This window comes from Trachemys scripta, chromosome 2 (assembly GCF_013100865.1).
Source record: "Trachemys scripta elegans isolate TJP31775 chromosome 2, CAS_Tse_1.0, whole genome shotgun sequence".
NCBI classification, from domain to species: domain Eukaryota; kingdom Metazoa; phylum Chordata; order Testudines; family Emydidae; genus Trachemys; species Trachemys scripta.
Window position 1 is genome coordinate 262,457,218 of NC_048299.1, and position 24,935 is coordinate 262,482,152.

General features: G+C 38.6%; 1 protein-coding gene across 3 annotated transcripts in view; it reads right to left on the minus strand.

Annotated features, from left to right (window-relative positions):
- Window positions 1-256: 256 nt before the first annotated feature.
- The window catches only part of WASHC5 (WASH complex subunit 5), a 36,415-nt gene continuing 11,736 nt past the window's right edge, over window positions 257-24,935 (minus strand). For 2 of the 3 annotated variants that reach the window (XM_034763608.1, XM_034763607.1), the window contains 23 exons: window positions 23,586-23,699; window positions 22,294-22,417; window positions 22,096-22,143; window positions 21,109-21,236; window positions 18,110-18,239; window positions 17,456-17,568; window positions 16,348-16,514; window positions 15,598-15,673; window positions 14,249-14,359; window positions 14,011-14,151; window positions 12,209-12,289; window positions 11,087-11,188; window positions 10,257-10,436; window positions 9,386-9,510; window positions 8,499-8,661; window positions 7,552-7,654; window positions 7,388-7,467; window positions 4,871-4,974; window positions 4,155-4,284; window positions 3,847-3,943; window positions 2,703-2,856; window positions 2,327-2,414; window positions 257-654 (listed from right to left, as the gene is read on the minus strand). In XM_034763608.1, coding sequence (XP_034619499.1) covers window positions 598-654; window positions 2,327-2,414; window positions 2,703-2,856; window positions 3,847-3,943; window positions 4,155-4,284; window positions 4,871-4,974; window positions 7,388-7,467; window positions 7,552-7,654; window positions 8,499-8,661; window positions 9,386-9,510; window positions 10,257-10,436; window positions 11,087-11,188; window positions 12,209-12,289; window positions 14,011-14,151; window positions 14,249-14,359; window positions 15,598-15,673; window positions 16,348-16,514; window positions 17,456-17,568; window positions 18,110-18,239; window positions 21,109-21,236; window positions 22,096-22,143; window positions 22,294-22,417; window positions 23,586-23,699 — 2,616 coding nt within the window. In that variant the 3' untranslated portion in view covers window positions 257-597. Of the gene's footprint in view, window positions 655-2,326; window positions 2,415-2,702; window positions 2,857-3,846; window positions 3,944-4,154; window positions 4,285-4,870; window positions 4,975-7,387; window positions 7,468-7,551; window positions 7,655-8,498; window positions 8,662-9,385; window positions 9,511-10,256; window positions 10,437-11,086; window positions 11,189-12,208; window positions 12,290-14,010; window positions 14,152-14,248; window positions 14,360-15,597; window positions 15,674-16,347; window positions 16,515-17,455; window positions 17,569-18,109; window positions 18,240-21,108; window positions 21,237-22,095; window positions 22,144-22,245; window positions 22,418-23,585; window positions 23,700-24,935 lie in introns of all 3 variants that reach the window. The other variant, XM_034763610.1, reaches the window with a different exon arrangement.

Consider the following 24,935-nt stretch of genomic DNA (forward strand, 5'->3'; position numbering starts at 1 on the left):
GGCAAGAAGTGTGCACACCTCTCTCCACATTGAGGGAGGGGGCGAATTTCATAATATATCGTTGGGTCTGCAGTCCAAGGGAGGTGGACATCTGAGTTCTGGAGCAAGTCCCTCTGGGGCAAGCTGAGTCTTCCCAGAGCTGATGTGCAGGTAGAGAGAGACCAGGGCCTAAATCCTCTTCCAGTGTGTGTTCATCTTCTAGATGGCATTGAGTAGGGAAATCATCATCCGTGAAATAATCCAAATCCACTGCTTTCTATATTATTTTATTTGTGATACAAAAGTCAAACTTCCACAAATAGTTCTTTAGAACATAAAACTAAATGATTTTGTACATAAACAATTACATACAGCATTTATAATGTGCAGTACAAAATGTGTGCTGCTTGGATGTGATAGAAATTGCGTATGATATCATGATTTAAACAAGGTTAGTTACATGGATTAGTGCTGACGGTTACATTTTATCCAGAGCTTTGTGGTTATTCCCCAAGACACAGAAAACGCACAGTTCTGAAGTGCTGTTTTTACCTTCCTCTGCCCTCCCCAAGTTCACTGGTTTTGTAATTGCAAGAAGGCTCATTCTTATTTCCGCATTTACAGAACTGTTCTGAATTCATCAAAAATGAAATTAGGCACATGCGCTTCAACCACCTAAAGAAACAGAGAACAGAAACTTTGTTAAGTATTCCATAGCAACATGCAGCCATGAACACAGCAAATAGCATTGCCCATGGATATTACATGTAGGTGTGTGTGTTTCCCCACTACGTAAATGCTCAATGTTATCAATGTGGACTAGCTAGGTTTCTACTACACACACACACACACACACACACACACACACACACAGACCCTGTCCTACACAGACATCTGCTTGGCACATGAGTTTGGGTAAAGTTTCAGGGAGCTGTAACTAGCTCCAGCTTAAGTTAGAACATCCCCTGGGATGCTCCAACTTACACCAACTGTCTGTTGTCCCTATGGAACATATACACTAGTTGAGAATTGGCAGACCACTGGCGCACTCTGCTCTGCAACCTCATGCCCCAACATCAGGGAGATCTAGGACAGGCTAAGCCAGCCAGGCGGTGCAAAGTGGCTAGAACCATAAGAGAAAATCTGGAGCAAAATATTCTATATCTTTGACTCAGGAACACTGCTTAGCAATGCCCTTTCCCAGAAACTTAAATTGAAAAGTGCAGGTATTTGTGTTACAGTTTATAGCAAATGGTATTAGACACTCAACTTGTAGTCAGATGCAGAAGTGCATCATGCAATGAATAAATTATTGGAGTCATAGTAAACTGCAAAGTTAACTTTATAATCCCAAATTGTCATGGCTGTCTTCCATGTCAAACTTTAGTTTATTGGCATCAAGAGGCTGAGAAAGAGGCTTCATTGCCTTAGGTAAAATTTGTTACTGCAGAATTTGTTTTGCCAAATTTAGAAACCACCCAAATCCATGGCTCTTGATTTAGAACCCAATTTATCAGTCCTCATTTCAGAGCGCAAAATATCCATGACCATCACCGTTTTTTTTGTTTTTTTGTTTTTTTAACGTTACACATCCCTCACAAACGCAATCACTAGAAGATGGGATGAGCAGAAAGTGAATTCTTGTCCCGAATTTCACAGAAAGTTGAAATAGTAGCTAAATGACCCTTCAAGGTGGGGATGATGTGACAGAGATGGGAGCAATGGTATAAAGCAATCAGACTGACACACAATGTTGCTAATAAAGCAATTTGTGGATTGTATGGACAAAGGCTTCATTCACAGTAACCTATTCGCAGACAGATTTTTTTCACTTTTATATGTCCTTTCAGGTTCCTTATGCTGAGCACTGATAAGGACTTGATACACTTGTTTGACATGCCTAACTGGTCAGTCTTGACAGAGATGCCCTGGTCCTGAGTGAACAGATGTGGTGAAACTGCAAGGCACGACCCCCACTATTCATAACATCAGCATAAACCAAAATTAGCTTTTTTAATAAAGGGCTCTGAGGATTAAGTAACCTTTTAAAAAGAACAGATGAAAACGCACATGAAGGCTAGTCCCCAATAACAGGAAAAGCATCTATTGTATTGACCACCCAATTCCAGGCTCCCATTACAACTAATGGTTGGAAAATGTAAGCAGTAAAAATCTACAGCCAGGGCTTTTAACTACAGTAGAATACTTTGAAAATAATGGGCCAGATCCCCAGCTGGTGTAAACCCATGTACTTCCTTCAGTTTTGATGCCAGTTTACACTAGTTGAGGATATGGTGTATTTTAATGCTATTCCAACACCATGCTGAATCCAAGTTTTCTTACTTACCCTTCTTGGTAACTTTGTATAACGAACATAATCTTCCAGGAACATAAGGGCACCCACTACATCAGCAGGCATTTCTGGTATCTTCTGGCTATAATATACATACACACAAATGAAACTCATGCAGCTGGATATTGTCTTTTTGACTAGCTAAGGTAAGTTTTGTTAGAAAATGCCAACGTCCCACATAATATTTATTCATGTAGGTCAGTGTGCTGTGGGATATCACCACAAAAAAAAGACACTTGGACATGACACCTAAATATATTATTAAACATATTCTAATCAAATTACAGACTTAAAAAAAAAAAAAAAGAATGTTCAAATAAACAAAGTCTTACACGAAAGGGGACATTAAAATAAATGTGAAAAGAGATACCTTGTGCACTGCTCCATTGTTGAGCGAATAAATTGACCAATCAGAGCCAGAAATTGTTCAGTGTATCGTGAATGAAACTGTTTCAACAGAGTGAGGAGCCCAAGCACTAAAGGGGGCCAGTCAATTGGATCTGCTGGCTTTTTGCACACCATTCCTGAAAGGAAAACACCACATTTTCCCCTCTATGGTCACAAAAACATCCTTTATAATCACAGCCAAACAAGAGTTATTCTCAAGAGGTTTCATGCTATTCCTGTTTTTACTTTTCATATGTTGGTCCCCTGGCTTGGGGGCATCAGATCAACCTTGTCAAATCCAACCCCAGCCACTCCAAATCCTGAAGGGCCCTCTCCACCTTGTAACTCATACGGGGCTGGCGACATGGCTTTTCACTCTAGTTAACAGTCATACAACACCAAAGAACTAGATCCCAAGTTAGGTAGTTTTAAACTAACCAATAGGAAGAGCCTGAAAGAGGTACGTTTCTAACTGGGGTGTAGCTTTTTAGAGAAATGGGGTTGGGAGAAGGGGAGATACAGGGCTTATGGCCACCTAAATCTAAAGAATGAGGAGCCATATTCTTATTTTCTCTTGCACTCTTCCCCCCATCCTGTAGGGCCCAATCCAAAACCCAATTAAGTCAACTGAAGTCTTTCCATTGACAAAAATGGGGTTTGGATCAGGCTCACAGCTCCAAAGCTTTCCTGAGTTATAAAGGTCAAGATGAAATCTCAAAACTTACCTCCCAATCTAGTTAAGATGTTCTTCTAGTATCTAAGTTCTCTGCCACATTAGCAGAACCCCACAGCTAATGGATAGCGAAACATTTTCTGCATTACTGTACTCACGTTAGGTGAAGCAGTTGGTTGTGCATATTACCTATATTGTGTTTGGCCTTGGACATTCAATTATCACTTAAGTATTTACAAAGAGGTCCTCTGTCACATCACAATAACTGACATATTGCAGTTAAACAGTAAGTTATAAATGGAGTTGTACATAGAGGCCAGAGAGGGTCTAGTTTGTGCTATATATAAAAATAAAAAAATCTAGCCCATCCATTTTAAGTCTAGAGCTGAATATCTTGACTACATCTACATTTACCCAGAGTCCAACTGTATTTATGTAATAATTTATATAATACCTAGATTTTTGTTGTACTGAAGTTTTGGCAGTTGGGCTATCAGAAATAGGAAGTTGACTGTGGGGAAATATGGAAGTCGTTTCGTAGTTATATATATCTGGGAAGAAAAAGGAACACACAGTGTTTACATGCTTATTAACAGAAGCTTCACATGAGGAAACCAAAATAACACAGAGCTTATTTGTATCAGAACTTAAGAATATAAGAACATTGCTAGCTACATTTATAGCAAATTAGACAAAAATAAAATGTCTGCTTGCGACTCAATGTATGTATTGGCTAATATCACACAATAGCATGTATCAGACCTTATTCAATGGGTTATGAATGCCAGCTGCTTCCAGGTAGGCTGTGATTTCATACAAAAGTGTGTTGTCTTCTTTAGGGTATGGCAATGACGGATTCTGATAATGGGCTTCAATGTCAGCCAAGATTGCTCTAAAACGATAAAAAGATGGAGATCAACTTTATATAGTTCATTATAAATGGATAGTTCAGTTAAAATAAATAATAATAAATAATAACAGGCAAGCCTGAAGTCATACTGCAATTGAAAAACATAGGTCATATTAACAAAGTAAAAAGTTGCAGATATAGAATCTCTGGAAATTGTTACAAACAATAATCAAAAGAAAAATAAACTGCTCTCAGTTTTTCAGATGCCCCTTTTACTAAGGGCATGTATTTCAGTGTTAGCATCAGCCAGGATCTGCACAATTAGTAGAAGTGAGAAAAAGCACAGGATATGGTGACATTTTTACAACGTCACTGTTTTTATCTCTTATCTAAATTTGACCTGCATTTCAGATATATCCAAATATTGAATATATTCAAAAATTGCATATTTTCATTGGCATTTAAATCAACAGCTAGTTGCGTCAAATTGTTCCTGAATTTGCCAGCGGTTATCTGAATCCGAAACTGTCAAAACTTTGCCAATTTTTTTTTTTTTTTTTAAATTTGGCTCAATTCACAACAGCAATCACCACCACATAGAATGCTATCAAAGCATTCTGCTTCTTACTTATTGAGATTTTCCAAAGCAGCTGCCAAATGCTTGGAGTCGAACCTGCAGGAGTAATTCAATTCATTGGTAATTTGCCGTCTTAAAATCTGCATCTGACCAACCTGTAAAGAAAATAAAAATGAATAAAAAAGTAGTGAAAACGATGTTTAATTTTTCAAAAACCAGAGAGAAAACATGTTTAACAGTAGCAACTTACATTTATAGAAAGCCTTATATCCAGAGAAACTTAATTCCTTTACAAACTGATAAACTATTTTATATATCAAGCATCTGCCCACCAACGAAGTTGCATCCTACATCTAGGTGAAATGTAGCAGCCTTTCTATAGGCCAGAGCAGCTGCATGAGAGTGTAGTTTAAGACAGAAATTTGAACTAGTGATTCTCAAGTGTTTTCATACTGTGGGCCATTTCTCAATATAGCAAGAGTTTCAAAGCACATCTTCCCTCCTGTACTCTTCATCCTGATCCCTCCTTAGCCTGTGCCATGTATACTGCTTGGATATATGACAAAAGAAAGTATTAAGGGGACAAAATGAAAAGACCCGTGATGTGAGGGATGCAACTAGTTGCTTATATCATGTGATTTTGTATCTGTGCTGTTTATTCCCTCTCCCAAATACTTAATCTCCTCTAGTTGCCTGCAGTCTTCATTGATCTCTAAGTCACTTTGCAGTTTGAGTCTCACATGTGTTTAATAATAGAGTCATAGGGTCACTGATTATGGTAAAATGTACACTAATGAAACACCCACCAGACATATAAGTCAGCAAGACATGGAAAAGAGAGGTATTTGTTAGAGTTTAGCAGGTCAAAAATAAAAGCTTTTGGATGCCCTCAAGAGATCCCTGGATAGAGCTACAACAAACTACAAGTATAAGTGCTTGAATACTGTCAAATGCTTCACCATTGTGATGAAAGCAGCTCTGAGAAATCCTGCTTTATGCCTGAAGCTGAAGAAGTCATTTTAAGCCAGAAAGTGTTATTGCTCAAGTTGGTATTTGGCCCAGACACCAGAGATGAGTACCCCTCCTCTTGCAGAAAATACCATGGGATCATTAATGACCGCAAGCGGCCAAGATATAGGTTTTGTCTTTTCAGAAACACAGCATCTCTAGCAATGCAGCTATGTGATTTGGAAATACTAACAAAGAAAAGATTCACCAGCATCACTTTAGGCAGCACCTTGGGTTTTCCTTAGAGAACTCCCAATCCCATAACTGACTTGGCTCAGTCCTGCTTAATGTGTAATACACTACAGAATCACTGGAAGAGACAGAACGATTGCTGATTCTACTTTTCTAAAATAATTAGATTAAAATATGTAACTGTGACAGTCTGTACCCCTATGTTCACCACTTTTACAAGCATGTACCAAGTATGTTTTAGGATTTGAAAACTCATAATCTGCTGATCATTATTGTCCTGGTAAAATATGTGCGGCAACACTACATGTAAAGTTATAAGATTCCTCTGTACGGTATTACCAAGACTTGTTCCAAGTCTGGAGGGAGCAGCCACATATCAGTTCCCCAAAGACAAAGGTTAGCCAACGCATCAGCCATGTGTCAACAAAATCAAATGAACCATCGCCTGGTTAAGTGGCCATTCTTTGGCAGGAAAGAGGATGTGGGTGAAAATCTACATCTTGACAAAAAGACAGCTGAGGGTTTCCGTCTACACAGACTTTCTGTCTCCTGAACCTCAGCTGGAGATGATTCTCAAAGAAGAGAAAAAGCTACAAGAAGGGGAGCAAATGCCCCAAATGATTCCTCCCTTTCTCTCCACTCATGGCATCGACAACACTTGAGGAACAAAGGAAGCAGCACTGGACTGGGGGAAGGATCCTGAATGAAAGGAATTCAGCCAGTAAGAGTACTGAAATGTGGTGACAGACCCCTTTGCTTTGAATTCACTTACCTTGTTAAATTGGGGATTAGCCGTGTTTTACTTTTATTTTCTTGAAATCAATTTTGATTTTTATGCCTCATTACTTGTAATCACAAAAGATAGATTTTTAAGTAATTAATAAACTTGTTTTATTGTTTTATCTAAACCAGTGTGTTTGGGATTGAAGTGTTTGAGGAACTCCATTTGGGATAACAGGATTTGTGCATATAATTTTTATTAAGAAAATGTGGACTTTATATGAACTTGTATTGTAACAAGGAGAGAGCCGGGCAATACAAAATTATGGGGAAAGTCTGGGATTGGGAATTTGCTGGTGTTGCTCTGCAGTATAATACATAAGTGGCTGGTTATAGCACTCAGAGTATAACTGGGAGTAACTTACATACTGGCGGCTGTGTGTGAGCAGACCAGGAATAGTAGCTCTCACAGCGAAACAGTGTAAAAGGCACCCCAGGTTGGAGAACTGAGGGGACACAGCTGTTCATCAGTCCAGATTGTACCTTGGGTAATGTCCCAGTAACAAATACCACAGTTCCTGAAATGCACTGTGCTCAGCAGTAAAAAACAAACAAACAAAAACAAAAAAAACCACATAACAAATGTACCTTCATTATGGCATCAAGATATGCAGCCCAGATTTTCTGAGTTTTGGCAACTGCTGCAGAATAAATTTTGCTAGAATTTGCTGCAACAAAGAAATGACGAGTAAGTACATTCAGAAATCCTATAACTAACTAATTTTCCAGGAGCCTGCATCTGAGGCACTTACCTACAATTCCTTTGAGAGGGCTGACCACATTCATAAGAGATTTTAATGTTTCCTGTACAGTTCTGTCTCTTTGTATATTTTTCTGAAACATACTGAGGAAATTCTAAAAACAAATTAGCAGACATTACACACACATACAAAATATGCTTTATCTTAGTAGCACAATATAGGCATTATAGCAATGAGATCAACATTTTCTAACAGCAATTGTGTTGTTATAGGGAGAGTAGAGTAGAAAAATTCTCCAGGACACAAGGCTAAAGAATTCCATGGTTAATCTTTCTACTTCACTGGTATTAGTACACCAACCTGCTGCTCCCATTAGTGAATAACACTTGAAGAACCAACCTTTTGCTTACATTACTTAACTTTTAAGGAAGTACCCATTTCACTTATACATTAAAGTGTTTCATTAATTTTTTTGCCAGATCATAGTATTAATTTAAGCTGCTTTGGAGTTATTTGGAAAAAAAAGGACTTGGTTTCAAGTATGGATGTGGTCAGAAAAAGATTATGTAGAATTGACACCTCCTTATTTATTTCAGTAAAAACAATATACATTTAAGCACAACCAATCCAATTTTTTGGGGGGTGGGGAGGGAAGGAGGCTGATGCAAGGTCAACATTAAATTATACCAGGACACCAAAACTATACCCCTCTAGTACTTTCTCCCCACACATCACCCATTTAACCTGTAAACTACTGTAACAGCACTTACACCAGAGCAACATCTCTGACATTTCCTTCATCTGATATCTAGGATTTTATCTTTGTGACGAATACCTGTTTGGATTCAAATGTGTTTGACACAAAAACTCTTCTTATAAACGGCTGGCAAGAGTGATCAAACATTACAATATTTGTTTTTAAATGGCAAATAGCCACTGAAACAAATTACTGAGCAGAAAGACAGAATGTTCCTTAAAAATGGAAGCTCAAAAGTTACCTGCAGCTCCTTCACAATCATGAAACAGAGCAGTCTGTCTAGACCATTCAGACCAAAAGTGCCTAAAGTGTCTTGGATCTCTGAGAAGAGGCGACTGTTAGTTACTTCCTGATGAGTTTTCATATCATACCATGTGTTCATTTGGTCAATGTAACAGGTCACTCTAAAGGAAAATTCAGAAACAAAACAACTCTTTTAGAAGTGCTAGGTGGAGTTTCTAAGAGGCTCTTGTGTCCCAGGACCTCTTGGTGCCAACTAGCAGAGGGCACAGAAGTGCATAAGGGTTACATGGATCCCCTGGGGCTGGTATCTATATACTAGTTTGCCAAAGCGTGTCATGTAAGGTCTCTAGTGAAAGCCTGTGTCACACTGATCCTCCATCATTGTGAAATGTATGGATGAATGATAGATAAGGAGTTAGTGCAATGGTTCTCAAACTTTAATACTGGTGACCCCTTTCACATAGCAAGCCTCTGAGTGCAACCCCCTTTATAAATTAAAAAGGCTTTTAAATATATTTAACACCATTATAAATGCAGAAGGCAAAGCGGGGTTTGGAGTGAAGGCTGACAGCTCGCGACCCCCCATGTAATAACCTCGCGACCCCGAGGGGTCCCGACCCCCAGTTTGAGAACCCCTGAGTTAGTGGGGTCCATGTCATCTGATTTTTTTTTTGCTAACACTTTAAAGATTTTTCCTGGACTAAATCTTAAAAGTACAGGATAGATTTGGGAAAGTTCTTTGTTCTGAATATTTAAACAGCAGAGACCACCACCAAGGAAAATTTATACTGGTTACAAGGGAGCAAACATATCAGCATTACAAAAAGGGGATTCAAATAATGCAGTGCATGAATTATAATGCAGTTTGAGACAAATGGTACTCACTTCGGGTCTGTAATCCTCAGTATTTCTCTGCAAAGCCGACCAATAAATGTTATAGATTCATCCACAGGTGTGAATTTGGGTATTGGAATATGAGTGGACTGGTATATACTTTGCCAGTCTTGAATCTGAAAAACACATTTTAGAATAATTTTTCAACTCTGTCCTTGGTCCCTTTCAATTTGGCTTCAGACAATTATTTTGCTTTTCTTGAAAAACAACAGTGAACAGGAATCTGTACAAGAGAGATCGAAGATAAGTGGTAAGGAAGAATGGGGCTAACATGAATAAGGACAAGTAACACTAGAGGATTGTATCTTTTGCTTTTGTACAGACTATGCATTTGCCCTTTTGCTAGCTACGTTCACAAGTGGAGGTCTGGTCAGCTCTCCAGCTTTTGTCATGACGATCAGATAGCAGCCATATCCAGTGCAGTCTATCTATTCTTCCAGGATATGGGGGTTAAATAAGGGCTAGGCTCTTGTTTGGTTCATTTTCTGTTACATTTCAATTAGTATTTCTTGTTGTTTTGGGCCGGGTTTAGGGAGGAGAGGAAGGGTTATTGTTGATTGTATTGTTTTATGACTGTATTTTAAAATAGTCCTAAACTATAAGATCTTTGGGGAAGGGACCATTATTTTGCTTCGTGTGTGTACAGTGCTTAGCACAATGGTATCCGGATCTCTGAACAAGCCAAAAAAAGCACCAATTTTTTTCCTTTTACGTGTCCAGCATATGAAGTTGATAATCAAATCTCAATTTTGTCTGGATGGAGCATGCATAATTAATTGCACATTCACTCCTGTGGCATGAACGTCCAAATTTAAAGACATTTATGAACTGTAACAATCTTGATCAACCAGCATCACTGTACCTTTGTTCTTAGGAAGTTATTGCACTCCTGTTCCACGTTATAGTTGATAATGCGGGACACTTCTTCCTGCCAAATCTTTAAACCATAAATGTTGACATAATCCTGGATGTACTCAAAAGATCGATGGAATCCGTCCATGGTAGCTGCCATGTCTTTCAGTTTTGGCATCAGTTCACTTGGCTGTAGAAAAGGAGATGAATTACCCCCTCCCAAAGAGGCAGTATACGAAAGGGATGGATAATGACTTGTTTGTAAGTGTTACAGTGGAAAACAACCTAACAAAAGTTCAAAATGTGATCTATTTCGGCTTTTATACTGTGCCAATCTAAAGGGCATATGGGCACCAGAATTGAACTGTTTTAAGAAACTTATCAAAGGTTAGTTGAAAATTCAATTTATTAACATAATCATAGTATTAACTGAAATGTTCACAACTTCCAAGAGTCATGTCCAGATTACTAAATCTCCCGTTCCAGGAACAGTTGAGTGGTTCACCACCACCTGAAGCAGCGCAGGGAACTGTATTTCTTAGAGAGACCCTTAATGTGGGCTGAGGTGTATTATCAACTGTTGTGGGAAAACAAAGAACTCTGAACTGGTAGGTAAGTGAAGAAAGGAATTTAAAACAAATTTGTTACAAAAGTTACACCTACTCGTACTGATTCCCTTCATGATTTGTGATTTCAGTTAACTGTATTTCAATTTCACATTAAACTTCTTAAAGATAATACGAAATGCTAGAAGCTATTTGAAAAGGTCCAGTACAGCAAGTTCCAGTCAAGTTCACATACAGAAAGAAAGTAACAAAACCAACTCTACTTGTACAGCACCTTGGCTCTAGGGTTAAAGGTGAGTCCTCTGTGAAGAGCCAGAGCTACTCGTTTGACTAGCTCCTTCCTTATTCCATCCTCTAACAACTGCTTTGGATCCACCTGGGTAAAAAGAAACACAAGATTTCGCTGAAAGTCAGAAAAAAGGATTTTCTAAACGTACATATAAATATTTAATCTAAGAAACACTTTACTTTTAAATAACGGTGTGAAGTGTGGCAGCAAGTGAATTTATCAAGCAGTGGTGAACTGTGTATTATGACAGGTTTCAGAGTATTACGAGCCCCCTCTAGTGGCTGGTCCACAAGAGAATAACTTCTAATCCTTCTAGCTCAGGGCTCGGCAACCTTTCAGAAGTGGTGTGCCGAGTCTTCATTTATTCACTCTGATTTAAGGTTTCACGTGCCAGTCATACATTTTAATGTTTTTAGAAGATCTTTCTATAAGTCTATAATATATAACTAAACTATTGTTCTATGTAAAGTAAATAAGGTTTTTAAAAGGTTTAAGAAGCTTCATTTAAAATTAAATTAAAATGCAGAGCCCCCCGGACCAGTGGCCAGGACCCGGACAATGTGAGTGCCACTGAAAATCAGCTCGCGTGCCATAGGTTGCCTACCCCTGTTCTAGCTAATAGAGTTACTTCTTTAAGTCAAGGTATTTATGCTCAACATCCTAACTTTAAGCATTTCTGATGACCCTTGGGAAGGGGGTGTTATACATGCGGCGTGGCAGAGCAGAGCACACGTAAGAAGTTTCTACTGTCTCGACACCGCTAGCAGTAGACATGTTCTTTATATGTAGGAACAGTGGATCCCATTCAGATGAAGAAACTGCTCTTTAAAAAAGCTTTACAGTAACATTAAATGTAGAATAAATACACCAAATACTAAAGCCCTTGGCAAGTCTGTGCTCAATTGTAGTTGTGGGCATTCAGCACCTCTAAAAAGCAGGCCATTTATTTAGGTGTCCAACTTTAGGCACTCAGGTTTGAAAACTACTGTCAAATTATTTCCTGTTTCTCTTTGTTTTTGCTTGTAAGCTTGTTTGAGTGCTGATTTTGGAGACTGTTATGGCTAAGTGTTAATTGCCTTCAAAGAGTTACATCCACGGTGACATTACCTTGATGATACCAACCAAAGTAGTTTTCATCATAAGGATACCTTCGGTGAAAATGGAAATAGCTTGGGTTAGCTTGGCAACCTTTAATGAGAGGAAAGGAAACTACTCATTAAAATGTAACAATAATTCAGGTACAGTCACTGCAAAATAAAATAAATAATCAAATCAATTCTTGTTAAGTGCAAACTTCCAATTTTACAGCAAAGTCATTTTTGCTCTTTTTAACAGATGTGATTTACTCAAAATGGAATAGTTTTTCCTTTCATGTAAATTCAGGTGGGTCTTTTAAGAGCAAACCAAGAAACAAAGGTGTTTCTTAGAGGCTTAATAACTATGAGGGAGATTTTCAAAAGGCACAAATGACAGGAAGGTGCCTTGCTCTGTCTAGGTACACAATTCAAAAGTTGTGTAAAACGGAAATAATTGTTTGGGAGTCAAATGGTGGCACTGCTTTAAATAAATTGTTTTTAAAAGTCATTTCACAGTAGTGATGGTTGCCAGCAACAGGTCCAATCCAGCAGTCCTTATTCAGACAACACGCCTCTTGACTTAATAGAATTTAGTGATTTTGGTCAACAGTCTAATTTTTACATTTCTAGCGTCCTTATCTACTATTAATATATAGCGTATGCATGTGCTTAGCACTGCATGATCAAGTAAGACAGACTTTTTCCTGAGAGAGCTTAGAAGCTAGTAGAGACAACACGGTTGTGAAGAAGTCATTACTGAAGGCTTTGCGGAAGAAGAGCATTTTGAGATGGTATGGCAGAGGAATTACTACTTGAAAACAAACAAACAAACAAAAAAAAAAAACAAAAAACCCAAAACCTCCTCTATCTTTAGGTTTAAAGATGATGACTAAACCCAGTATGTCAATCTGAATTTCAGTTTAATGTGAATGCACCAGGCGTTTGTATCAGTTAGACGAAAATAATGCAGATTTCAGATGTCAGGGCAGACTTTGACTGAGAGCATCAATCAGATGCAAGGACTATGTGAGATATTTATACTTTAGGCCACATGCTGTCATGTTGCACATGGAACTCCTGCTGAGGTCAGTGGGAGTTTTGTTAAAAACTGCAGGAAGGACACAGTGTATATTACAGTGCTTATTTATAGTTATATTTTAAAGAAAGTGATTTTAGTGTTTGTGAAAGTTGCCAGACTGTCGGCAGTGGAGAATTAAGTTCTCTATCCACAGAACTGTTTCAATCCAAACAGCAATATATGTTTCTCTATGTCCCATCGTCCACATGCCTCAATCTTGACACCACATCTGAGGGCCAGAGGGTAGCTTAGTCTTGATGGCCCATTCAGTTCTTAACCTCTCTGTTGTGACCTTGAATAAGGGCACAGTGGTGATGGGGTTTTTCATGCTGGTGATTCTATTAACTGAAAACGGAGAGAAAGTGGGTGAGGTAATATCTTTTACTGGACCAACTTCTGTTTATGGAAGGGATAAGCTTTTGAGCTCCACGGAGCTCTTCCTTGGATCTGGAAAAATTAACTTGAGTTTCTGAGGTGTATTAAACCTCCACAGTTTAATTTATTCCCCTCTTCTACAGAGATCCATACTTTTAACCTTTCTATTATGAGTTTTCAGTAGAACAAAAATGACTAGTTAGTTGCCAGGAAATCTGGGATTCACTCATTCCAACACTAGTCAACTTAAATTCTTACTCAGTGGACAAGTCCAGCTCTAGTAGGAACAGGTGACTTCAATAGAGTTGCATCTACTTACACCGGGACTAAGTTTAGCCACCATAAATTGTACTTTTCAGTATTCTGAAGTTCAACTGCACCTCATATCGTGGCCCAAGCTGAGCATAATCTCGTAGTTTGTCTTTGTCGAGACGAGTAGGTACTTCAATAATATCGTGAGTCTGAAGCTTTATAATTTTGAGAAGGGAGGTAAACATGCTTTCTGGAATGATCTGCAGAACCTTCACAGAAGAAAGCAACACAGACTCAGTGGATAATTTTTAAGTGTTAGCAAAAGCAATTCAGGAATGAAACAAATATATCTCGGTAAACACCTACCTTTCTTACATAGGAAACCAACTCGCCAGAGTAATACTGCGATACACTGAGAAGGTCAGGGCTGTTTGCTTGATTAATACGAAGCAGTGGCAAGTCAAGAGCAGATGCAAGCTAGAAATAAAATGTATTATACTTTAACTGCCTCATTTGGAAATTCTGTTACCAAATATACAATTTAAAAATCTCTAATTCCTCATGAGCCCAGAATTCAAGCTGTCATTCTCCTGCTAAAGAGCAATGATACAGCACCGTCATTTTCTCCTGCTAAAATATCTTTTAAGAAAAAACACTTCTGAAGCGGATGACCCTACATTCATTTTGTTCTTGCTTTGGTGGTTTGCAGATCACGGGCAGCAGAAGAAATCATTTTATTTTCTTATGGTCTCATCTTCCTGACCCAGGTACTCATTTCCCTCAATCAAAAACATTTCCCATTCTTAATATTGCAGTGAAAATGTATCCTTTTAAACCAATGTCAGATCTGCCTTATGGCAGATTAAGTGCCTCAGCAACATCGCTTCCATCATACATTCAGCCTCCTCTAGTTCCTGCACAGAGAGTCACATCTGTGTTCACTAAAAACACCAATGTCTCCAGCTAATGCTATTAGATAACTGGACTAATTATTAGGGAAAGAGTATGGCTTAGAGCAGTGGTCCCCACCTTTTCCATGGGGCGGGTGCCGGACGACTAGCTGCCGAAATGCCGCCGTGAAGCATCATCATCAAGAGGCGTCGCCGCCGAAATTCGGCGGAAGCGTTTCTTGACGTTGCCACTTCTCGGCAGCATTTCGGCGTCTGCTTTTCCGGCAGCCAGTAGGTAGGCGCACATGGATGCCCCGGTGGGCGCCATGGTGTCCACGGGCATAGCATTGGGGAACCCAGGCTTAGAGGGTAGAATGCTAGACTTGACCTCAGAAGAGCAGGATTCTATTCCTGGCTGTGCCATTGGCCTGTTGGGTGACTTAGGGCAAGTCACTTCATTTCTATGGCGCTCAGCTTCCCCACCTGCAAAATGGGAATAATGAGACTGACCTCATTTTCAAATCTACGGATGAAAGTACTGGGTATTATTAATATGAATAATTAATTATTAATATGACTGGGTGGTGTTCCATATTTAAAATTATGTACAACCTGTATTTAAAAAACACATTTAAGTCATTTTATTAATCTATGAAAAGTAATGGTAATCAGAACTATTCACATCTAAACACGTATGGTCACGTACGAGTGGTCATGTATATGGATAAACACTAAGGTCTAATTAACAGAGGAGTAAATATGGAATCGTATTGTTGGCATACCTTCAATGATAAAGTAGGAGCCATTCATTTAATTCATGCTTACCTTTAGGAAAGTAGCTCTGAGTTTAGTTACCATTGATGGGCTGGCTCTTATGCTTTCTTGCATGATAGATGTGAAACTGAAAAAAAAGTAAAAATATCAGGTCCATCATCTTGAACTATTTCTCTCTTGTACCACAGTCTGATGCAGAAACTGCACATGGAGTCAGTGGAGTTACACCACGAATGAACTTGGCCAACAGAGATGCCTTTTGGGACAACAGTTCAGTCAATGTAAGGTAAGTGGTGCAACAAGATAAGAGAGTGTCAGACACTCAGTAATACCCAATGCTGCGATGTGCCATTTAGACTCTTGTGGCAATGGTTTGTCCATTTGTTTTTGCTCAAAACAACCCAGGAAAAAATCTGGATCCTTGTTACCTGGAAACCACTTAACAGGCTAAACCTTGGTCCATTTTAATCTTCAAAGCTGTTATAATTGGGTTAAGAATAGATAGCAAAATTGTAGTATCATGTAACCTCTCCTAGAAACAAGCCCAACAAGGGCCCATAATTCCCATTCAAGGCAATGGGAGTTGACGGCTCAGAACCTCACAATATGGCCCTAGGCATTGCTACTTAGAACAAGTTGCAAGAGTTAACAGCATTTGCAAGATTTGTGCAAAGTTAGGAACTGACATGCATACAATTTCTCTTGAACGGAAGTAGTCCTACTTCAACAATGATAAATGGGAGAAAATTAAATAAAAGGAACACAAGATTGAATTAAAACAAACAAACCCTGGTGACATACCTGTCAATTAACTGCCAAGCGTAAGAAAGATCACCAACTATCTGCATGGTGATCAAGACCTCTTCTTTAATGTTGATTGTTCGTATCATCTGATGGAGAAACTTGCGGGTATCAGCAAGAAACTGACAAACTTGCAGATTAGATTCCAGCTGGTGAAATTCTTGGACCTGTATTAAAACAAAGTCTCCATTTGTCTTTTTTTTTTTTTTTTTTTTTTTTTCCTCCTCGGACAATTTGACAAAAAAGATTCACTAAGTTTACAATATTTTTCTTGATAAAATAAACACAACATTCATCAAAACCCTCTCTTACTTTGGAATGTCACTAAGGGTACGTCTACACTATCTATCGGGGATCGATTTATCGCGTCTACTGTAGACGTGATGAATCGATCCCCGATCGCTCTGCTATTGACTCCAGAGCGCCACTATGGCGAGAGGCAGAAGCGCAGTCGACAGGGGAGCGGCGGCCATTGATCCCGCGCTGCGAGGAGGTGAAGTGATTCTAAGATACGCAACTTCAGCTACGAGAATAGTGTAGCTGAAGTCGACGTATCTTAGATTGATCCCCCCCACCCCACCCCAGTGTAGTTCAGGCCTAAGGAAGCAATTTAATCTAACCAAGTGCCTACATACCTTGGGAGTACTCCGAGACACCATGCTGAACGGTCTTTTATCTCCTGGAAAAATGGGTAAAGGTGTTTGCTCTTGTGTCCTGGCCAAATTCTAATATGGATATTTCTCTTTTGCCTCCTAAATTTCCCTATGCAGTTTCAAATAGATTTGGGTTTTCTTTTCACATCCTTTCCTAAACTGATGTATAGCACTTACCAAGTTCTGTTTAACATTAGTTTTATTTTGTCTTAAAGGCTATTGAACTTAATGGGGGGAAAATTGATTCCTTTATAGCCCTTATCCTGCAAACAGATCTTTATAGGTGAACTCTTATGATCTTATGGAGTGGATTACAGAATTGGGGCCTGTATTCGTATAAGGGGTTTAAGTTAGAAAAACACGTTGTGATCCATCTGGTTGAAAGGCCAACATAAGAGTATCAAATTTGTTTTCCAAAGATGCTATACACTATGGCTCCAAGTCCCTGTCTTTACCTCCTCCAATGCCTGTATCAGTTGTACAGTTTTTCTGCCCGCTGCAGTGGAGTCGTCATAGTTTAAAGACATTATTTGCTTGGAGATCTCTCTGAACCAAGCCTGCAGGTTCTCTGTTTAACCAGGAAAAAGGAAAATTTTAAGTTAGTGACTCAATCCCCACAAACACAATTGAAGATCTGATTAATAAAATGCATGACTTGCCTTTAATACTAAAAATATTAATCTTTCCTAAAACATATAGTAAATAAACTAAGATTCTAAATGTTGCTTTTAAAATCCCAACCTCTCAACATGTGATTTTAAAGGGGTATGGTCAACATAAAAGTCTCACGTAATATTTTAAAATAATTTCTAAGCTGCAGCACCACTACCAATGTAGATTGTAAAACCGGAAATAATTAAAAAAAACAAAACACACACATTTACCATCAGTGATGCTGCTTGTTTAGGTTTTGCTTTATGCTATGTTTTTACCGTGAAAGTAGCCAGGGCTGTTTCAGTTTCTGGTTAGATGGTTGGGTTCACAACAACGAAGGGGAAAGTTTTTCCTGTGATTAATATCCTATAAACATTTATTTTCAGTATTATCTCTCCCCTCACCCCCAAAATACAAAACTTGCTTATTCCATTTGTTCATTTCATTTAAATTACCATTTTTCTCCACTCTTGTAAGAGGTTTAACTCCTGAAAAGACATCAGCAAGTTCAGTCATCCTTTCAGACCCTTCCTTTTTATAGCTCTCCCATTTAGCCTGCTTTTCTGACAGCATCTGCTTGAACATCTATTGAAAAATAAAACCTTCAGTTTATGAATTTGGCACTAATGCAAACTGCAATATCATTCCATTTTAAATAGGGCTGGCAAGCGATTAATCACACTGTTAAACAAGAATAGAATACCATTTATTTAAATATTTTTGGGTGTTTTCAAATATATTGATTTCAATTACAACACAGAATACAGTGCTCACTTTATATTTATGTTTGATTACAGGTATTTTCACTGTAAAAAAACAAAATAAATAGTATTCTTCAATTCACCTAATGCAAGTACTGTAGTGCAATCTCTTTATCATGAAAGTTGAACCTTACAAATGTAGAATTATGTACAAAAAAACTGCATTCAAAAATAAAACAATGTAAAATTTTAGAGTCTGCAAGTCCACTCAGTCCTACTTGTTGTTCAGCCAATTGCTCCGACAAACAAGTTTGTTTACATTTGCAGGAGATAATGCTGCCCACTTCTTATTTACAATGTCACCTGAAAGTGAGAACAGGTATTCTAATGGCACTGTTGTAGCCGGCGTCGCAAGATATTTATGTGCCAGCGTGGCTCTTTTAAGACTTCTGAAAGCATGCTCCACACCTCGTCCCTCTCAGATTTTGGAAGGCACTTCAGATTCTTAAACCTTGGGTTGCGTGCTGTAGCTATCTTTAGAAATCTCACCTGGAATGGTGGTTGAAGCATGAAGGGACATCTGAATCTTGAGCGCATATGGCATGTAAATATCTTACTACGCCGGCTACAGCAGTGCCACGAGAATGCCTGTTCTCATTTTCAGATGACATTGTAAACAATTCTATTGTTTTGTGAAATCTGCAGTGAAAGTGTTCTTAAAATGAACAACATGTGCTGGGTCATCATCCAAGACTGCTATAACATGAAATACACCTCTACCCCAATATAACGCGACCCGATATAACACGAATTCGGATATAATGCGGTAAAACAGTGCTCCTGGGGGGCGGGGCTGCGCACTCTGGTGAATTGAAGCAAGTTCGATATAACGCGGTTTCACCTATAACGCGGTAAGATTTTTTGGCTCCTGAGGACAGCATTATATCGAGGTAGAGGTGTATATGACAGAATGCTCATAAAACAGAGCAGAGGACATATAATTCTCCCCCAAAGAGTTCAGTCACAAATATAATTAATGCATTATTTTTTTAACAAGTGTCATCAGTATGGAAGCATGTCCCCCGGAATAGTGGCTAAAGCATGAAGGGGCATATGAATGTTTAGCATATCTGGCACATAATTACCTTGCCATGCCGGCTACAAAAGTGCCATGCAAATGCTTGTTCTCACTTACTGGTGACTTTGTAAATAAGAAGAGGGCAACATTATCTTCCGTAAATGTAAATGGACTTGTTTGTCTTAGCGATTGCCTGAACAAGAAGTAGGACTGAGTGGATTTGTAGGCTCTGATGTTTTACATTGTTACATAACTGCACTCAAAAACAAAACAAAACAAACAAAATCTACGTTTGTAAGTTGCACTTTCATGACAAAGAGATTGCACGACAGTACTTGCATGAGGTGAGTTGAAAAATACTATTTTATCATTTTTGCAGTGCAAATATTTATAATCAAAAATAATATACACTTTGATTTCAATTACAACACGGAATACAATATATAAAAATGTAGAAAAACATCCAAAATATTTAATAAATTTCAATTGGTATTCTATTGTTTAATAGTGCAATTAAAACAGCGATTAATCTTTTTAATCGCGATTAATTTTTTTGAGTTAATTGCGTGAGTTAACTGCGATTAATTGACAGCCCTAATTTTAAATAATGCTGAAAATACTCAGTTGGCTGGAACTGATTCACAATGAACACAAGAACATACATTAAAGGTATTGGTGCATGTTTTGAATCCAAATAAGATCTCGCTAGTATACTAAATACAAACTTAATAGCACTTGTGAGGAAAAAAAAATACAGCTATCAAGGCCCATGTCTAGTGGGAGAATGCGGGATATACTGTATGTTAAAGTGTGCTTATGTCAGATGTACTGTTGATTTTTTGGTCACTAACAGAAAGATCTACTAAGTTTTTATTTGCAGAGATACTGTGAGAGCCCGATTCTCCATTGCTTTACATCTTGTGTAAAGATTCATGACTGTGTAAAGAGAAACTGTGGTTCAGGAAAGTACGTGCTTAAAGTTAAGCATGCACTTAAATGCTTTCCTGAATCAGTGCTGGAAGTGTAAAATACTACCAAATAAAAATACACCTCTACCTCGATATAACGCTGTCCTCGGGAGCCAAAAAATCTTACCGCTTTATAGGTGAAACCGCGTTATATTGAATTTGCTTTGATCCACCGGAGTGCGCAGCCCTGCCCCCCTGGAGCACTGCTTTACCGCATTATATCCAAACTCGTGTTATATCGGGTCGCGTTATATCGAGGTAGCGGTGTAGTTGTATTTTATACCCACTTTATATAGGTGTAAGTGACTTCCCACTAGAGTGCTCTTTGCATAATCAGCCCCAACTGACCTTTGGTTAAAATAAAGCCTAAAAGAAAATATACTAAGATAAGAATTATGCAGCTTCTCCTAGTCAGTTTCTAGTTTGCCAGTTATCAGTAAGATAAACCAATATGCTTAGCAAATGTGTGTTGGCTGAGAATGAAATTAGGCAACCACTGAGAAAGACATGTACAAGGCAATTCCAAGGTGCAGAATCTGCCTCTCTCTGATTGAAAACCCAGTTCAACAAGAAGGAGACTCATTTGCTGATATTAGTGGATCATACAGTTGTAATTGTTCTATCAGCATTCAATGCCCGTTCCTCAGCACTGTGTCACAGTTGAGGGGAAATAACTTTTTAAAAAATAGCTGTCACTGACATGTTACCTCTTTCAAGATGAACTCAAACTGTGCTGTATCCAGGAGAAGCTGGAAAAGGATCTTGGCATTGTATCTGGAATCCGTTAGAATTTGATCCTTTATTTGACGGAGACGCTTGTTATTTGGGTCACAAGCTGCAAATGGAAGGACAAAATTCTGTACCACTGGAGAATGCATTATGCTATTAGAAATGAGCCTATTTACAAATATTAGTTTCTGAAAAGATTGAGAGACACGGGATAGGTGAGGTAATATCTTATTGGACCAACTTCTGTTCGTGGAAGGGACTGATATCCTCCACCAAACAAGAATGATATGAGTAGTGGCAGTGGAAGCTTCCCCTGGTGCTCTACCGATGTACCTCACCCCTGACTTGGAGGGACTATTTGTAGTTGAGAATATAGCTAAGTCTCAAGGTACATTCAGTTTTTGTTTGCCCTGCTGAGATTGCAAAGGCACATTTTTTTGGCTGTGATAGTTCTTTTGCTGCAGACACCTTATTATTATTAGGTGTTTGTTTTCTTTTAAATACCTAGAGCCGTAAGCCCTCTGGTGCTAGAGACACTGTACAAACATAACAAAACTTTTGGTTTCAAAGGATGTGCGATACCATGACAGTAAAAAGTTAGACGCAACACCCTGAAAATGGTACTTTGTTAAAAAAGCAAAGCAGAAGAAATTAGCCAGTCTCCCTGCTCATATAGTTCAACCTGCATGGGCTAGTTCCATAGAATCATGATTTCACATTACAGTTTTTAGGTCTGTGTCTGGTTGTAAGAATAAACATGTGGCATGGATGCTATTCTGAGGTGAAATTTCAAGAAATGGGTTAGTAAAAGACCACTTCTGCAAATGACTGAAAGCAATGGTTGAAACTCCACTGGCTTCCATGATGTAAAAAAAGAAAAGAAAAATTAAATTAAAAAAAAAAAAAGCTCCAGTCATCATCTAACATACAGAATTCTGTACTAAAAGCCCAGTGAATAGCCTTACCCGAGTCAGCAGTGTGAAGCATCAGCCAACGGATTGCAACATTGCAATCTCTTAAGCAGTTGAGCAGCTTGGGAATATTATCCAGCANAAAGCTCCAGTCATCATCTAACATACAGAATTCTGTACTAAAAGCCCAGTGAATAGCCTTACCCGAGTCAGCAGTGTGAAGCATCAGCCAACGGATTGCAACATTGCAATCTCTTAAGCAGTTGAGCAGCTTGGGAATATTATCCAGCACTAGCTCCTCCCTCAGATAGCCCTCTTTGAGAAACTGCTGAACTTGAGTGTGCACACGCTCTGTGACAGCAGCATACCGGCTTGCCTTTGAACATACAATTCTTTCATCAATATGGAACAAGGAAACATCATCTATCTACTATGTGCAGCACTGCATGAGCACAAAGTGAGTACGAGTCAAGTAACATGCTGTAAATTCACTATCCACAGTTTCTCTGGGGATGGCCAGGGAACACAGTTCAAGGCAGACTTTGTAACTGAGTGGTGAGAGAATGTAATCTAGCATCTAGAGCTGAGGACCTATACATGAAGGACAACGTTTTCAAAATGCCTAAGTGATTTAGGAACCTGGATCTTTGGCTCCTAAGTTACTTACACGCTTTCAAAAATTTTACCTAAAAAATGGTAGAACCACCCAGCTGACAATGAAAAGTTTACTGTGCATCCACTAGAAAGAACAAAGCAGTAATAAAATACACTCTAGAATTGGAAATATTTGCTATAAATCAGTTGTTGGCTGTATTAACAGATTAAGGAAAAATATGTTTGCAAATATTTATTCAGTCAGTTTTTTAAAGTGAATTTATAGCAGTTTCATTTAATATCAAGGTGATTATTTCTTGCACATGATAGTTGGGGGCTCCATCTTGGGACAGATGTTTATATGTAGGTATCTAAACATGCAGACAGGTGCGTAGGCGCTTTTGAACATCCCACTAGGAACCTCACTGCCGTCGATTTAAATCCGGCATGTGATTAGTTTTAAGGGTATGGATAGTCCCATTGAAGTCAGAGTCACACGAAAGTAGTTTAACATAAACGAGCAACCAACTTTTTTGTGCTATGGTATACTTTTATATTTTGTAACCATTCTGCAGACTAATGGTTATAAACATTTCATGAAGATAATTTCTGTCTAGCAAAGGGACAGATTCTCTAATCAGCATAGTTGCTCAGCTCCCAGCAAGAGACTAAATTCCTTAGTGAGAAAAGCATCTCGAGTACAGCATAACATGATGTTGGCTGTCGGCAGCTATGAACTCAACTCAGAGCACTGGAACTATGAGGAAGGAGACACAAAATATTTACTACAGAGGGTTCAGACTTTGAGACTTGAAGCCATTCTCAATGTTGACTCACCCGAGTTATGCATTAGAGAAAGACGATCCATGTGCTAGTAAACACATGGAATACATGTGAAATACCCACACAGCTTGAATCTTACCATGAATATAAAACTTGTATTTACTCACCTGCTCTTTGATGTTTGAAAGATCTAATGTGTAGTTGAGGGCAGTTTTTGCAGCCTTGTAAGGTTCCCATGCATCAGCTAGATTTACAGTGATTCCCATATAAATACTAATAACCTAAGGATGGAAGCAGAAACAAAATTTAAGTTGTAGTCATTCTTATTATGAAAGAGAAATGTTCTCCACCTAGAAGCGTGAACGGAACAAGGTAGTTCATTGGTTAGAGTGCTAGAAATAATTAATCTGTACCCAACCTCATGTACAGATGAGCTACAGACAAAACAAATTTCTAGGCTACATCCTTCTTCCCTTCACCTTCATTGGAAATCCATGATTCTTAACTCTTCCTTTCATTTGAAAGGACAGTGTCAATTTGAAATCTAGTCAGTTTTTTAAAAAGTGAATTTATAGCAATTTCATTTAATATTAATATCAAGGACGAAGTGTTTCTACCATTTTCTATGACTTTGCAATCACCTTTTCCTGTTTTTCCTCCCTCTCCCCACCCCCATCCCCCTTGTTGCTGTGTGAAAGTTCCATACAAGCGACAGAGGACTGGACCATACACAAAGGGCTGTCAAATGCATAAAGCAGACAAGCTGATAGCACCTCTCTTTTCCTCATGCTCTTTAAGTTTAATGTGAGCTGTTACTTGTAACAGCAGTAGGCACAATGGTTTCAGACAGAGGATGGGACTTTAAAAGGAGCCAAGGGAGTTGGGTGCCTAACTCATTTAGGCTCCTTTAAAAATCTGAGACGCTGAAGTGTGATTAAGTTCACTGGGAGCTTTTCATTTTTAGGCTCATGTAAGGTGCTTGACTGGAGGTGGAAATCCCATGTTATAGATAGAACAGGGCAGCAGCAGTGAAACTTCACTACACTGTTCCTCCAAAACACCTCCACTCTGACCTGGTGAGATCACCTGTAGGAGTGAGTGGACAGCTCTATGTATTTTCCCCATCAATCCTCGGTCCCGTTCCAAGAATATAAACAAAGAGTTCATTAGGGCCCATTGTGATTGTGTTTTGTGTGAAGCGGGGACCTGCCTAAAACCACTGGATTACTAATTTCACAAATTACTTAATGTCCCTTAAAGATTAAGATTTTCATTCACTAACAACTAAGTGCTGATTTGAATCCAGCCTAGAAGTGGAAGGCTCTATTATAACTGATCGTTCCATCACACAGTCAGCCATTTAAATATTTGTATCATTGTGGAGTGAAAGATGGTAGCATCCTTAAAAACCTATAATGCTAAATTCTCCCTTCAGATATTAGTGTGCAGTTTTCACAAAGACAATGGAAGTAGTATACATGTGTCTAGAAGCAACAGTTCCTATTCTTTCTTACAGT